This window comes from Mastigoproctus giganteus, chromosome 9 (genome assembly GCF_048544385.1).
Source record: "Mastigoproctus giganteus isolate SK-2022 chromosome 9, ASM4854438v1, whole genome shotgun sequence".
NCBI lineage: Eukaryota > Metazoa > Arthropoda > Arachnida > Uropygi > Thelyphonidae > Mastigoproctus > Mastigoproctus giganteus.
Window position 1 is genome coordinate 12,576,157 of NC_143583.1, and position 15,883 is coordinate 12,592,039.

The 15,883-nt window shown below is 39.6% G+C and overlaps 1 protein-coding gene across 1 annotated transcript in view; it reads right to left on the minus strand.

Moving 5' to 3' along the window:
* LOC150080054 (uncharacterized) overlaps positions 1–15,883 on the minus strand; it is a 559,273-nt gene that overhangs the window by 222,115 nt on the left and 321,275 nt on the right. The window contains exon 14 of the mRNA XM_090381984.1: positions 15,381–15,520. Coding sequence (XP_090238110.1) covers positions 15,381–15,520 — 140 coding nt within the window. The remainder of the gene's footprint in view (positions 1–15,380; positions 15,521–15,883) is intronic.

Consider the following 15,883-nt stretch of genomic DNA (forward strand, 5'->3'; position numbering starts at 1 on the left):
CAAGTATACCTGCACCTGTTTCTATTCTTAGCTACCCTAACACAACCCATGTGTTTACTTGTACCGCAATGGATCCCGGCAGTCCCTGAAATATCATGCATCTTGTTTTTCAGGCTTCTGCTCATTCTAATAGAAGCAGTGCAAGACTCTCTTTCACCTCTGCCAATGCCAGTGACTGTCAATCTATTGGTCTTTGTCTCCCCCCAAGCTAGCAGTTTTCTGACCCACCTAACACTGCCTCGATAGCATCAGCAAATATTCTTGCACCCTTTCTATTTAAGTGTATCCCATCCCTGTAGAAGCAATCTCTCCTGTTAACAAGTACAGTCCAGGCTGAAAAAAATTCTACCCCTTGAGCCTTGCACAATCTTTCCAGGGCCGAATTGATCGACAAGGCTCTCATCATATACTCCCTCCTATCGTGTCTGGGCAGAATTGCAGACACTTTCAAATTCAACCCTAATTCTCGGCTTTTGTTCAACTGTGACCTGTACTTGTTAAGTAAAAATTACAGTGTCTGGAGACTAGGCACCAGCGAGGTGATCTGATAGATGTGTATAAAGCCTTGAACTGATGGGATTCTTCCTCTTGCTCAGAATAATCACCTGAGAGGGCATAAATTCAAATTGAGGACAGACAGATGTAGGATAGATGTGCGGAAATTTGCCTTTAGCCAGCAGGTAGTTGGTTGGTGGAACAGATTTCCATCCCTTGTTGTGGAAGTTGATAGCCTAAATAAAGTTGAGGGTCAGCTGGACAGGTATTTCGAACGAATGGAGGGATGAAATGGGAGTGGTTTTTTTTTTTGGCTGATGCTGCACAAGCTTGCTTTCTTGCATCATATGCCTCTACTAATGATAATGCTTGTTTATTCCCTTAGTTAAAAAATATTTAAGGGATCAAGGAATGAAAGAAAAAAGCAGTTTCATTCATTGATAACACTCCAAACATTTTGCAAAGATGTTGTCAGATCTCAGTTGTTCTTCTGCTGGGTGGGTTGGAGTGTTCATCATCATCTAGGAGAAAAACAACTGTGATCTGGCCACATCTTTACAAAATTTTTGCCAACCAAAGCCTATGAATCAAGGAGTTATAGAGGCTGTGAAGCGACGGTACAGAAAGAAGTTGATGATCTCACTGTAAGAACAACAAGAGGCACTTGAAGAAAAATCAAACTTCATTGATCTTCTTAAAAATATCAACATAAAGACAGTCATTTATTTTGCTGCTGCAGCTTGATACGAAACTAACAAGACTACCCTTATCAAATGCTGGGAAAAACTTTGGCCTGATGTTCCAATGAAAAGATCTGAGGAGGAAATGGATATTTCTTCAGATCCATATGATGAAAAGGATGATAATGATTTTGTTCAATTATTTCAACATCTAGGGGGCTGTTCAGATGTAACAAATGAAAACATTGTCCCATGGATAATGTGTGATAATGATCTAGGATGTCAGATCCTCACTGAGGAAGACATCGTGCAAGCATGCTCATCATCATCATTGCAAGCTAATGAAGACAACAACTCCAATGATGAAGTGTCTAAGGAAACAACTGTGCAAGACACAATGAAGCAACCAGAATGTATTCCAGACCTGTATTTCGAGAGACAGGATGACACATCAGCTGGTGAGCTTCTGACCTTGAAGTGTCTAAACACGGGCTGTGAGACCACTCTAAAAAAGAAAATTGAACTGTGTTCCATGGGGAACCTCAAATCCCACTATTCTCAGAAGAAACTTACAAAATGCTCGTCATAATTTCAGTGAGCAAAGAGAGTTAACAGGCCGAAGGCTGAGATTGATAGACTTGGTGAGTTGTATAAATCTAAGAGAAGGAGTTACTTCAATACCATCTTCCAAGAGAAAAAAACTTGCCCGGGCAAGGTTTGTCCAGCACAACATAAATGATGATCCGTAGGGATTACCCTACAAACAAGATTCATCCCCGTGAATGGGTCTATTATTGTGAATGGTAATGAAACCCTGAACTGGAGCTTGTCAATTAATGTCATTTTGGACAGGTTGCTACATGAGGATACTGCCTCCTGTGAAAACACCATCCAAACTACAATGAGATTAGATCATTTATCATACCAAGGGTCCCGTGGCAAGGATCCATTTTTGGATTTTGAGCTGGAATCTGCTATCTCTGCTTTATACAGTAACGTTAGAAGTGTCGTCAATAAAATGAGCGAATTCGAACTGCTGGTTAAAACAAGTAACGCGGACATAATAGGGCTTACAGAGACGTGGTGCCACCCGGAAATTGGGGATGATGAGTTTCAGTACGGCTTGTATAATGTATTTAGGAAGGATAGGTTAGATAGAAGGGGTGGTGGGGTAATGCTTCTTATCAGAAGCAGCCTGAGTGCGACGATAGCTTTCCCGGATTCAGACATTTCACATGCTAGTATAGAGTCTGTATGGTGTGAGATAGTTGGAAACAAAGGTACAATGCGAGTAGGAGTAATCTACAGACCAGGTGATTGTGAAGACTATGACAAAAGCCTCTACATGCAAATGGAATGGGCAAGTAAGTGTCAATGCCTTATTATGGGTGATTTCAATTTGCCTCTAATTGATTGGAGTAAATGGGAAGGAAACTCGACATGGGGAACAAAATTTTTAAATCAACTAGATGACTGTTATTTGTATCAACATGTCAGGGAAAGTACTAGAGAAAAGAATATCCTAGACCTCATCATCACACATGAATCAGATGACATAACAGGGCTGACAGTAGAGGAACCAGTAGCAGGAAGTGATCATGGAGTTCTACGGTGGATGACGACGAGAGAGGTAGCAGAAGTAAAAGGCAAAGGAATGGGTTTTAATTTCAGAAAAGGAAATTACGATGCCTTAAGGTACTACATGGCCTCTATTAACTGGGTAGATATCGCGCAGAGAATGAATACAATTGAACCGTGGTACGCTTTTAAAACATTAATCACAGATGCCTTGAATGCGTATATACAATTAAAAAAATACTCCACGAGAAGGGTTCCAAGTTGGATGAATAGTGAAGTTGCCACATTACTTGAGCAGAAAAAGGTGGCATGGAAAAGTTACAGAGCAATAAAAAGTACTGAAGCCTATAACAGCTACAAGGTGATGTGTAATAGAGCCACAGAAAAGGTTCGACAGGCAAAGGCAGTTTATGAGAAATCACTAGCAAACAGAGCAAAGAGGGGGGATAAAGAATTCTTCACATATATAAATGCCAAGAAGAGCAGGACAAACCAGATCGGACCTTTACGTAAGGGAAAGGGGATAGTAATAAATACACCAGCTGCCGTTGCAGATGAACTCAACAGTTATTTTGCATCGATATTTACAAATGAAAAGCCTTTTGTGGCAATGGGAAATTGTGGGAGCGAAGTTAAAAAATATGTAATTAATGATATTGAAATTTCGCAAGATTATTTAATGAAAAAACTTTCAAGCCTACAGACCAGTAAGGCTCCTGGAGTTGATGGAATATACCCTATAATCTTGAGAGAGGCGGCAAGCGAGTGCATTGAACCACTGAGGCTGGTTATGCGAGCATCACTAGACTCTGGGGAGATTCCCTTGGATTGGAAAAGTGCAAATGTATCTCCCATACATAAGGGTGGCTCTAAAAGTGAAGTGGGAAATTATTGACCTGTCAGTCTGACTTCAGTAGTAGGGAAAATCATGGAGGCAATGATGAAGGGTGGAATTCAGGATCATTTGGATCGAATTGAAATTCTCAAGGATACTCAGCATGGTTTTGTAAAGGGAAAATCATGTTTAACAAATCTGGTTCGCTATTTCGAAAGGGTCACTCACAAGCTGGATTTAGGGAATAATTTCGACATTGTTTATTTAGATTTCAGCAAAGCTTTTGACTCAGTCCCACATGAGCGGTTGCTTTATAAGTTGGAACAGGTTGGAATCACTGGGAAAATCCTTAGATGGATAGAAGGATGGCTTCAGGGCAGGAGGCAGAGGGTTGTGATAAATGGCTATTCCTCAGATTGGGTTGATGTAAGAAGTGGGGTTCCCCAAGGATCAGTATTAGGACCACTGGTGTTTTTAATTTTCATAAACGACATTGATGAAGGGATAGAGGGCGTGATGTCTAAATTTGCAGATGATGTTAAAATTGGTAGAGTAGTTAATGATCACTGTCAAGCTGAGCTTCTTCAGAGAGACCTAGATAGACTTCAGGAATGGTCAGAAAAATGGCAGCTGTGCTTTAATCCAACAAAGTGTAAGGTATTACACCTGGGAAACAGTAATCCCAAAATAACTTATTCACTTGGTGGAGTTCAACTAAACCCAGTACTGGAGGAAAGGGACTTGGGTGTTACGATACGGTCAGACATGAAATTCACTGAGCATTGTAAACAGGTTGCAAGGAAGGCCCATGGTGTTCTATCGATGATCTATCGAACTTTTGCAAGTAGAGATAGGGACGTGATAATCCCATTATATAAGGCCTATGTTAGACCACACTTGGAATACTGTGTTCAAGTATGGAGACCGCACCTAAAGAAAGACATCGAGTTTCTTGAAAGGGTGCAAAGAAGGGTAACTCGCCTGGTGAGATCAGCAAAAGGGCGTCCTTATGAAGAAAGACTTTGAATATGTGGGTTGCAGAGTTTGGAAACTAGACACCTTAGAGGAGATTTGATTGAGGTGTTTAAGGCTCTGAGAGGCATCAGTAAAATGAATGAGGACAAAATTTTCAAGATTATAAATGATGCTAGAACTAGGGGACATAAATTCAAGTTACGGGGGGAAATGTTTAGATTGGACTGCAGGAAGTTTTATTTTAGCCAGCGAGTTATAAATTACTGGAATAAGTTGCCTTCGTGGGAGGTAGAGGCCAACAGTTTGGGGAAATTCAAAGGTCATCTGGATAGTACTTTCGGGTAAGGGAAGCACATAGGATGATAGGATTAATTTCCTTTTTATTTATGTTTTATTTCATTTTATTATTTTTATTTATTTATTAATTATTATTATTTATTTATTTAATTTTTGTTTTTATCATTGTTTTGTTCGGATTTTTTTTTTTTGGCTGGTGCGGCATAAGCCATAGGCTTTCTTGCACCATACGGCCGTTACTAATACTAATCTCAACCTTAAGAGATGGAAAGTATCCTGGACAGGACCACCATGAGGTTTCTGTTCTTAAAAGATTCTGGAAAAATTCCCCATTAATAATATTAAATCTTATGAATGCTTGTCTGTCTTCGGGGTTACTCCTGTTCCCTTGGAAATAGGCCAGACTTAAACTTCTGTTTAATGATCCAGCCTCTTACAGGCCCATTGCTCTGCTGCCTATGCTTGGCAAAGTCCTAGAAAAATTAATTGTTTCTCGTTTTTAGCATTAGCATTAGTAGAGGCATATGATGCAAGAAAGCAAGTGTATGCAGCATTAGCCAAAAAAAAAAAAAAAAAAAAAAACTTCCACTTCATCCCTCCGTTCGTTCAAAATACCTGTCCAGCTGAGCCTTAAATTTATTTAGGCTATCCACTTCCACAACAAGGGATGGAAGTCTGCCTTTAGACGTGTGGAAATTAAAGGCAAATTTCTGCATGTCTATCCTACATCTGTCTTTCCTCAATTTGAATTTATGCCCCCTCAGGTGATTATTCTGAGCGAGAGGAAGAATCCCATCAGCATTGAGCATGCTCAAACCATTCAAGGCTTTATACACCTCTATCAGATCACCTCACTGGTGCCTAGTCTCCAGACACTGTAATTTTCAAAACTTAAGGATTTCTTCGTAAGAGCACCCCCTTTGTTCCATTCACTAATCTTGTTGCCCTTCTCTGTACTCGTTCCAGCAGCTCTACATCCTTCTTGAAATGAGGCCTCCAGACCTGTATACAATACTCTAGGTGTGGCCTGACCATTGCCTTATACAAGGGAATAATCACCTCCTTATCCCTGCTAGAAAAATTCCTATATATCATTGACAATACACCATGAGCTACTCTTGCCGCCCGTCTGCACTGCTCAGAGAACTTCATATCTGCCTACACAACTACCCCCAGGTCCCTTTCATTCTCTACCACTGTCAGTGTAGTACCACAGAGTTGATACGTTGCTCTGGGCTTGCTGTTTCCCATGTACAGTACTTTACATTTGTCAATGTTAAACTTCATTTGCCACCTCTCAGCCCATCTGCTCAACCTTTCCAGATCCTGTTGCAGCAGCATAGTGTCAGTAGTGTCCTTGACAACCCATTAGTTCATCTGCCATCCATTTATGCCTAAACCTTGAACAGTATTTCTTAGTTGGAATGAAAAACCTAGTAGCCTCCAAAATTAAGGTCCCTGAAGGTTTCTCATTTACAATTCAAAGTTGGTAACATCATCAGTTGATCCCATTCTATAGAATTTAAAAACTGTCTGAGACCCCTGTAACCTTTACGCCTTTATCACCTTTATGAAAGCAAAAGCCCTTCGGCGCCTCCGTAGCCAGGTGGGAAGGAGCAGCAGTGCGTAGCACACGCTTCTTGATTAGACCGGGGTTCAAGCCCGTCACCACCACATACGGAGGATGCGGAAAGGTCAGGAATGATCACCGCATATCCCGGAGCAATATGGCCTTAGTTGCTAATGCTCCTAAAAACCAAAAAATAACAAATAACAATAAAAGCCCTTCCCTTTAGCCTTGATGGTAGTTATATCTTGAAGTAATTCCCATATCAGTACATTGTGATCACTGTCACCCTGTGGTTCCTTTATCTGCAAATTCTTATTCCATGAATAATCACTGCTAATAATCAGATCAAGAGTATTACTCCCTCTGGTTGCCTCTTGCCTTCCAACAGTCCTGGAAATCTCCATTGCCTTGCTTTCCATGCTGCTGCTCTTTCTAATAGGAGCAGCACAAAAATCACTTTTCCCTCTGCCTGCGGCCACTGTTAGCCTTTTAGACTGTGTATTCCCCCCCCCCCCAAAGTAGTAGATTACTGACCCACCTAATGCTGTCTCGATAGCATCAGCAAATATTCTTGCTCCCTTTCTATTTAAGTATACCCCATCCTTGTAGAAGCAATCTCTTCTGTCAACAAGAACAGACTATGCTGAAAAAAATTCTACTCCTTGAGCCTTGCACAATCTCTCCAGGTCCAAATTGATCAACAAAGCTCTCATCATATACTCCCTCCTATTGTAGGCGCCTCTGTAGCCTCTGTAGGTGGGAAGGAGCAGCAGTGCGTAGCACACGCTTCTTGATTAGACCGGGGTTTGAGCCTGTCACCACCAAATACGGAGGATGCGGAAAGGTCAGGGAATGACCGCATATCCCGGAGCAATATGGCCTTAGTTGCTAATGCTCCTAAAAACCAAATAACAAAATAACAAACTTAGTACTGTGTATGGGTTGAAGGTTGAGAAGATGAAAGAATATACTTGTTCACATTAGACGAACTTCTGTAAATTGTAATTTTTCAGGAAAAATGTCAGATGGAAGATTGTTCCAGAAAATAGAAGTTGAATGAATAAATGAGGAAGAAAAAAAGTTGGTTCTCTGAGTTTTAATTCAGACCGTAAAAGGACGTTGATTGGTTGCAGAATGTGTTCGGATCACTTTGAAAGAGAGAGTGGGTTTTTAAGAAGCCAATTCAGAAGAGCAGTATCTATAGAAAAGGAACCCATTAGAAAGAGAACGTCTTTGAGACGGAGTGGAGAGACTCTGTTAGAGATGAGTCATTAATTAACATAATTGCTTACGAATGGAATCTAGAACCTGAGAGAGGTTTTGGAGACACCATCCCAGATGTGGGAAAAATATTCCTTGGTAGGGCAGATTTCAGATTTGTAAGGACAGCTGGAGCCATTTGGTTTTGCTGTTTGGAAGAAAAATAATGCTGAGAGCAAAAGAGAAAACCCAGTTTTTTTGATGAAGATGAAGCAATATTTATAATGTTCTTCTGCCAAAAGAGATTAGAAGCCAGGGTAATCCCAATAGAGATATATGATCTTGCCTAGAAATCAGTGTCATGGAAGATAAGCATAGGAGCAGAAAAATCCTTTTTGCAAGATATAAGACAGGAGTTTTAGAAGGACTGAAGTCAACTAAGTTATCTTTGCTCCACTGGAGAATTACCTGGAGATCAGCAATTAAAGGAATTGGTAGTGGATATTTTAGAATTTGAAAATGTTTGTGAAGGGCACAAACAGCTTCAACTTTTTGAATAAGATTTTGATTTTGAACAGGCTACGTTTACCTTTAGCCTGTTCAAAATCAAGTTTGGACTGATTAATAACTGCTTTAAAATTGTTGCAAGCTTTGATGTAGGCAGAAAATAATCTGTACATTTGCATAAAAGCACAAAAGCCACAAGAGAAAGGCTCCATTAGAGAAGAGACCATTACCAAGTTGTGATCTGAGGTGCCTAGAGGACAAGTCACCTCGACTGTGTACTTAAGATTGTCTGGTATTCTGGTACGTAAGTGAACAATCTGTGGAAGTCATTGGTAATTGCAAATGCTTCAGTATCTCGACCAGCTGGGTGCGTATGACTAGAAAAAAGGAAGCAGCTGGAGTTTGTGAACATTAAAATCACCAAGGAAAATTACCTCACCGTTAAGAAAGTCAAGGTTTTCCGTAGCCGAGTGGTCAGGAGTGGGAGTGCAGTAGCACACGCCCTTTGAGTAGACCGGGGGTTCAAGCCCCTGACTGCTGAACACGATCGATCTGCCAACCCGCACTGGACCAGCGTGGCAGATTATGGTCCATTTCCCTCAGCATGAATTGTTGAGGAGGCTTCCATCCTGCAGTGGGTTGATAAGGGCTGCAATTTACTTTTTTTTTTTTACTTAAGAAAGTCAAGTTTCAATGAGAGGAAGCGAAAGAGTTCCAAGTGATTAGTGCAGTTGGAGAACAATAAAGGCATAAATATGACAGAATGTGGTAGAGAGATTTTAAGCCAGGGAAGATCGAAAAGAGGAGATTACACAGTTAAATGTCAGAAGAGGTCCATTTCCACTTTCAGTTTGGCAAACCCAGTGTTTGCCAAACTGAAAGTGGAAATGGACAAGACCATATATTTGTTAAATGAATGAGGAAGTGCTTAGTAGGTTTAGATCTTTTAGCAGATAAATTGTTTTATTATTTTGGCAATTCATGGTGTACTCAGAACTAAGAAAAGGTGGTGAGGACATGCTGTACGAAGTAATGAAAATTTGGATATGGTATACACAAGGTAAGAATATAGCCAGCTCCTTTATATAATGTGGCCTCGACAATGCTCTGCGTATATACACTACTCAGACTCCTTCTGATCACTATCTTGCAGAGCCGAGGCAGTAAGATTATACACTAGCTGATCGGGAATCGTCAAGTACCACCTTTTAAGCGAAAGGAATCATACAGCAAATAATTCAGACAACTGATATGAGGAGTGATTGAATCAACCGATAACTGGGATTTTGTCAGAAAAGATACATGGGGTTTGGCAGATCGTAAGTGGAAATGGACAACACTGATGATTAGAACTGAGACCATGTATACTTGTGAAATGAACAAGGAAGCATTTGTGGAGAGAGGCTAGTTTCTTGTATACATATGCTTGATTAGGTCATTGATATAATCAATATTGTTAAACAGGTGTGTACAATTCTGCGGCATGACGTAATCCATTATTTGTTTTTAACAGCTGGGGGAAATGCAGAAAGTTCATTATCACCTTATGAAAAATCTCAGTTACTTAAGAAATTGTGCGAACACTTTTCTTACCATAATCTACTTGAAATTTTGAAATAGAAAATGAATTTATATCTTAAATCTGTGTTTATATGTACATACAACTTTTTCTATTGGATACTGAGTATCTAGTATAATTTTGTAGATACACTGTATATATATTGTTAAATTTTTCTCAGTCTTCTTCATTGGAACTGCTATTTTAGTTTTTAAGGCTTTTGTTGAAGCGAGGGATGCAGTTGGCAAAGCTATAATTGTTGAGTTGTTAGCATGATCTATTGCATTCCTTAGAATATTGCTGTGAGATTGAGTTAGTTTCCCAGGCCCAATATGCAATAAAAATGGTTGCTACTGACACAGTTTGTGCCAGAGAAGTTTTGATGTTTTGATGTAGTTAAAGTAGTTTGCTTCTTTGCCTTCTAATGATGATCTATTTCCCCCCCTTGATTTTTGGATCATATTTCCTGCTTTCCAGTTGGCAGGCCTTAGAGTAAGCAAGGGATAGCTTTGACAGTTTGGACAATTGATATTTCAGCTTAACAGTCCGTTTGTGTATGGGATTTGGACCCACAGTTTGGGCACACTGTATTGCCTTGACAGATGGTTTGAGAACAATCAAATTTTTGACTCTAAATAAATTTCATAGGGTTAGGAATACAGGGTGTTACATGGCAGGTGAGATAGTCATCTGTAACACTGGAAAATAAATTTGGTATACCAAATGTAAGGATGATATTCTCCATATTCTCCGTGAGAAGAAACTCACCATCTTAGCTTGTGTAAGCAAATTATAATACGAAAAGATGTGAATTTCCTTCAATTCTTGGATCAGTTCATCCTCTGTGACATTCATCAAGTTGAATTCTGCAATTACCACTTTGGAGGTATTTAGTGTTGCATGTGGGTAACTCAAGGGTCTTGGGTCCTGTAGGTTGTCACAGACATTCTCTTAGATATGCTTAGCTGGGCTTGATAACTGAGAGTCTAAAATGCTGATGGAACTGATATTCGGGTGTCACTCAAGTCACATGCACCTAATTTCAGTGAAGCTGTTTGTTTGTTTGTTATTTGGTTTTTAGGAGCATTAGCAACTAAGGCCATATTGCTCCGGGATATGCGGTGGTCATTCCCTAACCTTTCCGCATCTTCCGTATTTGGTGGTGATGGGCTCGAACCCCGGTCTAATCAAGAGTGTGCTATGCACTGCTGCTCCTTCCCACCTGGCTACGGAGGCGCCTTCAGTGAAGCATGGCTGGTTTGTGACAGCGAAATCCACTGCTTGCACCTTCATGATGGTGCGACTGTCAGTAACCCTGGGTATAACTCCCACGTGCAAATTCTGAAATATGGCATCTAGAATAGTGGAGATGACCAAACAGAGAATCAGCGTAAGGAGGGATTGAGTTGTGATGCCCGCACCACACGGAGGAATGCTGCCTGCCAGTCTGTGTTATCAGGCAATATACCACTTTGCATACTGGATGGAGGCTTGAAGTAGAGGATGTTGTCTCCAGAGCAAAGCTCTAGCAACCATCCATCTCTTCTATCATGTAGTATGATATCTTTTGAGGTTATGATGGACATCATGGCCTTATATTTCGAGGGTAGAGGTATAAAACGGTACCAGACTGGCTGCTACAGACTGGCTGCTAGATAGTCAAAAGAACTGAACCAATTGGTAACTCTCTAGGAGGCTTTCAGATCAGCCAGTGAATAATCACTAGTGATTATAGAGCAGAGACTTTGTTAAAGATAGGTCATTAATTAACCTAGCTGCCCCTCTTTGGAATGGAATCTACATGCATGAGAGAGGTTTGGGGGTACCACCAGGGATGTGGGAACAATATTCCATGGTAGGACGGATTTCAGACTTGTACAGAATTAGCAGTGTTGAAGAAAAGAAATGCCAAGAGAGAAAGAGAAAACCCAGTTTTTAGATGCAGAGCAAGCAATATTTGTGGTGCGGTGACACACACACACACACACACACACACACACACACACACACACACACACACACACACACACACACACACACACACACACACACACACACACACACACACACACACACAGAGAGAGAGAGAGAGAGAGAGAGAGAGAGAGAGAGAGAGAGAGAGAAGAGAGAGAGAGAGAGAGAGAGAGAGAGAGAGAGAGAGAGAGAGAGAGAGAGAGAGAGAGAGAGAGATTAGAAGTAAGGGTAATCCCTAATAAAGTTAGTCAATCTTGTCTAGAAATCTGAGTGGTATCAAAGATAAGCATAGGAGAAGAAAAAAAAATTCTTTTTGTGAGATATAAAACAGGACTGAGTTTTAGCAAAATTAAAATCTAAGGTACAGCTCTAAAATGGTGTTCACAGGCCGGTCAGTAGATAGTCCACTGAACCGAATCAAACCCGTGGCTACAAGCAAATTTCCGTACATCTATTTCACAACTGTCTTTCCTCAATTTGAGTTTATGCCCCCTTAGGTTTGAATCTGAACAAGAGGAAGAATCTGCCTCAATGCTGATGGGAAGTAATTCTTTTCAGTCTGTTCAGTGGACCCAACTGATAAATGTTAATTCTAAATGGGTAGCATTTAGGGAAGTAATTATAGAAGCAACCAAGCTTTTCATTCTAATTAAGAGATAACATTCAAGGCTTAGAATGGATATCAGATGAATTGATGAAAGTAGTGACAGAGAAGAAAAATGCATGGGATGATTACAAATTATCAGTTGACAGAGAAACATACAGTAAGTACAAACTACTATGCAATCAAGGTGGTTAGAGCTGTCACAAAGGCAGTCAGGCAGGGAATGTGAAGAAAGTTGTAAGAGTTCTTTGTTAACATTAGAAGAAGAAAGAAAGATTTGAACTACACTGGTCTAATAATATGAATGGCATAGTACTGGTGATCCTGTTCTGGTTGCTGGCAAAACAATAAATATTTGAATCTACATTCATGCATGAAGAAATGTTTAGGGATGAGCATTCCAGAAGTATACCAACTTTATAACTGGAGCTGAAATTTTTTAGTAACTGAGAAGAAAAGTGTAAGAGAAACTAGTAAGGCTAAAAGTAATTAAGGCAAATGTGGCATTAGCCATAATTACAAAATCATCCTTAGACTCTGGGAAGGTCCATTATGGATTCAAGATGTGATGCACATGTTACAGACATGTAAATTTGACTTCGGTTCCAAGAAAAATAATGAAATCCACGATCAAGAAGTACTGCAAGATCATCTTGAGAGAAATGCAGTTATATGGCAATCACAATATAGATCCATTCAGCAAAGATAATGTCTAACAATCTTATAGGCTTTTTGGCATAGTAGCAAAAGAAACAGATGAAAAAAAATAATTTTAACATCATATACTAAGGTTTCAGCAAAGTATCTGATACTGTTCCCACATGAAAGGCTGCTATATAAATGGAATCAGTTGTGCATTAGAGGCAGAAGGCAGAGTGGTTATTAATGGGTACTGCCTTTCTTAGACATGTTATTAGAAGAGTCCCTCAGGTTCAGTGTTTGGCCTTTTATTATTTTCAGTATGTATTAACAATACTGATGAAGACAAATTAAGTTTAATGTCAAAGTTAAAAGATGATATACAGATTTTCATAGTGGTTAATTAGCATTAGCATTAGCATTAGTAGAGGCATTTGATGCAAGAAAGCAAGCTTATGCAGCATCAGCCAAAAAAAAAAAAATAATAATAAATAAATAAATAAAAAATAACCACTTCCACTTCACCCCTCTGTTCGTTCAAAATACCTGTCCAGCTGAGCCTTAAACTTATTTAGGCTATCAACTTCCATGACAAGGGATGGAAGTCTATTCCACCAACCAACCACCCACTGGCTAAAGGCAAATTTCCTCACGTCTATCCTACTTCTGTCTTTCCTCAATTTGAATTTATGCCCTCTCAGGTGATTATTCTGAGCAAGAGGAAGAATCCCATCGCACTGAGCATGCTCAAACCATTCAAGGCTTTATACACCTCTATCAGATCACCTCGCTGGTGCCTAGTCCCCAGACACTGTAATTTGCAAAACTTAAGCCTTTCTTCGTATGAGCACCCCTTTGTTCCATTCACTAATCTTGTTGCCCTTAACTGTACTCGTTCCAGCATCTCTACATCCTTCTTGAAATGAGGCCTCCAGACCTGTATACAGTACTCTAGGTGTGGCCTGACCATTGCCTTATACAAGGGAATAATCACCTCCTTATCCCTGCTAGAAAAATTCCTATATATCATTGACAATACACCATGAGCTACTCTTGCAGCCCATCTGCACTGCTCAGAAAACTTCATATCTGCCTGCACAACCACCCCAGGTCCCTTTCATTCTCTGCCACTGTCAGTGTAGTACCACAGAGTTGATACGTTGCTCTGAGGTTGCTGTTTCCCATATGTATACTTTACATTTGTCAATGTTAACCTTCATTTGCCACCTCTCAGCCCATCTGCTCAACCTTTCCAGATCCTGTTGCAGTAGCATAGTGTCAGTAGTGTACCCTGCCAACCTTCGTAACATCTAATGACAGAAATCAAGGTATGATGCAACAAAACCTAAGAAATTAGACAGTGAGTGAGTGGCAATCGATGTTTTAACATTGAAAAATGCAATTTGGGAAACAGTAATTCCAGAATAACATACCAACTTGGTGGAACCACACTGACGTACAGAAGAAAGAAAGAAAGATCTAGGAAGTAATTCTATAGTGCAACAAATTAACTGAAAACCATAGACAGATCACTAGGACAGTGTATGGGGTTCTCTCAATGACATTTAAAACTTTCAGAAAGGACAAATAAGTGACTGTCCCATTGTATAAGGCAATGTGCAGACCACATCTTGTGGGTCTAGAAGCCTTATTTTATAAAAGATCTGTTGGAACAGGTGTAGAGATGAGCAATGAGATTAGTGAGAAGAACAAAAGAATACTCTTACCATAAAGGATTTCAGTTATGCAAATTGTATTGTCTGGAAGCCAGAAATGTGCAAATGAATCTGATTGTGTTTAAAGCTTTGAATGGCATGGGTAAGCTTAATGCTAAAGGCATCCATCCTCTTGCTCAGACAAAACATATGTGCTGCAAACTGAAAGAGGATGTTTGTAGCATAGTGCAAAAATTTACTTTCAGTCAGAGAGTGACTGATTGTTAGAACAAACTTCTATCTGGTATTGCAGAGATGGGTAGGGTGAATAAATTTATGCAGCAATTAGACAAATTATTGTGGGGTGGACAGATTGATGAATTGTGTGAGTGTGTATTTTTTTTTTTTTTTTTTTAAATGGCTGATGCTATATAAGCTTGCTTCCCTGCATCATTTGCCACTACTACCAAAACTAAATTTATTTGAAGATCTATAAATAAAACAAAATCTTCCTTCAGTTTTCGGCTGTTGAAAGAGCTAACACATTAAAAAAAGTGCTTCGAAAGATCGTGTGACTGTACTGTATAGCAGTATATTCTCTCTCTCTCTCTCTCTCTCTCTCTCTCTCTCTCTCTCTCTCTCTCTCTCTCTCTCTCACACACACACACACACAATTACAAAAGTCAACTTTTTATTAGTAAAGTATATAAGTGAAATTTTTTAAAGCAATGTGCAGACTATTTACAAGCATAGTATAGAAGAAATTATATTATATAACGAGGAGACAGTAAATGATAATAAGATCATACTTACAGGTCTAATTTAAAGGATGTAGTCTTGAATTTTTCTCGATAAACCTTTAGATCTTCTTTTAATTTTACAAGATTTTGATTTAGTCGTTTACGTTCTGAGTCCCAACTATTCAGGTTGCTTTTATTCTTTTCTTTTTCTTCCTTTAATTTAAAGTAGGGAAGAGAAAAAAAAATGCATCCAGTCAAATGAAACAAACTTATGAAAGTTAAGTGAAACAAACTTTTAGCATGAATTGCAATTGTGACAATTGTAACTCGCATATTCATTAGCATTTTTAGCATTAGCATTAGTAGAGGCATATGATGCAAGAAAGCAAGCTTATTCAGCATCAGCCAAAAAAAAAAAAAAAAACACTACTCCCATTTCACCCCTCCGTTCGTTCGAAATACCTGTCCAGCTGAGCCTTAAATTTATTTAGGCTATCAACTTCAACAACAAGCGATGGGAGTCTATTCCACAAACCAACTGCCCGCTGGCTAAAGGCAAATTTCCGCACATCTATC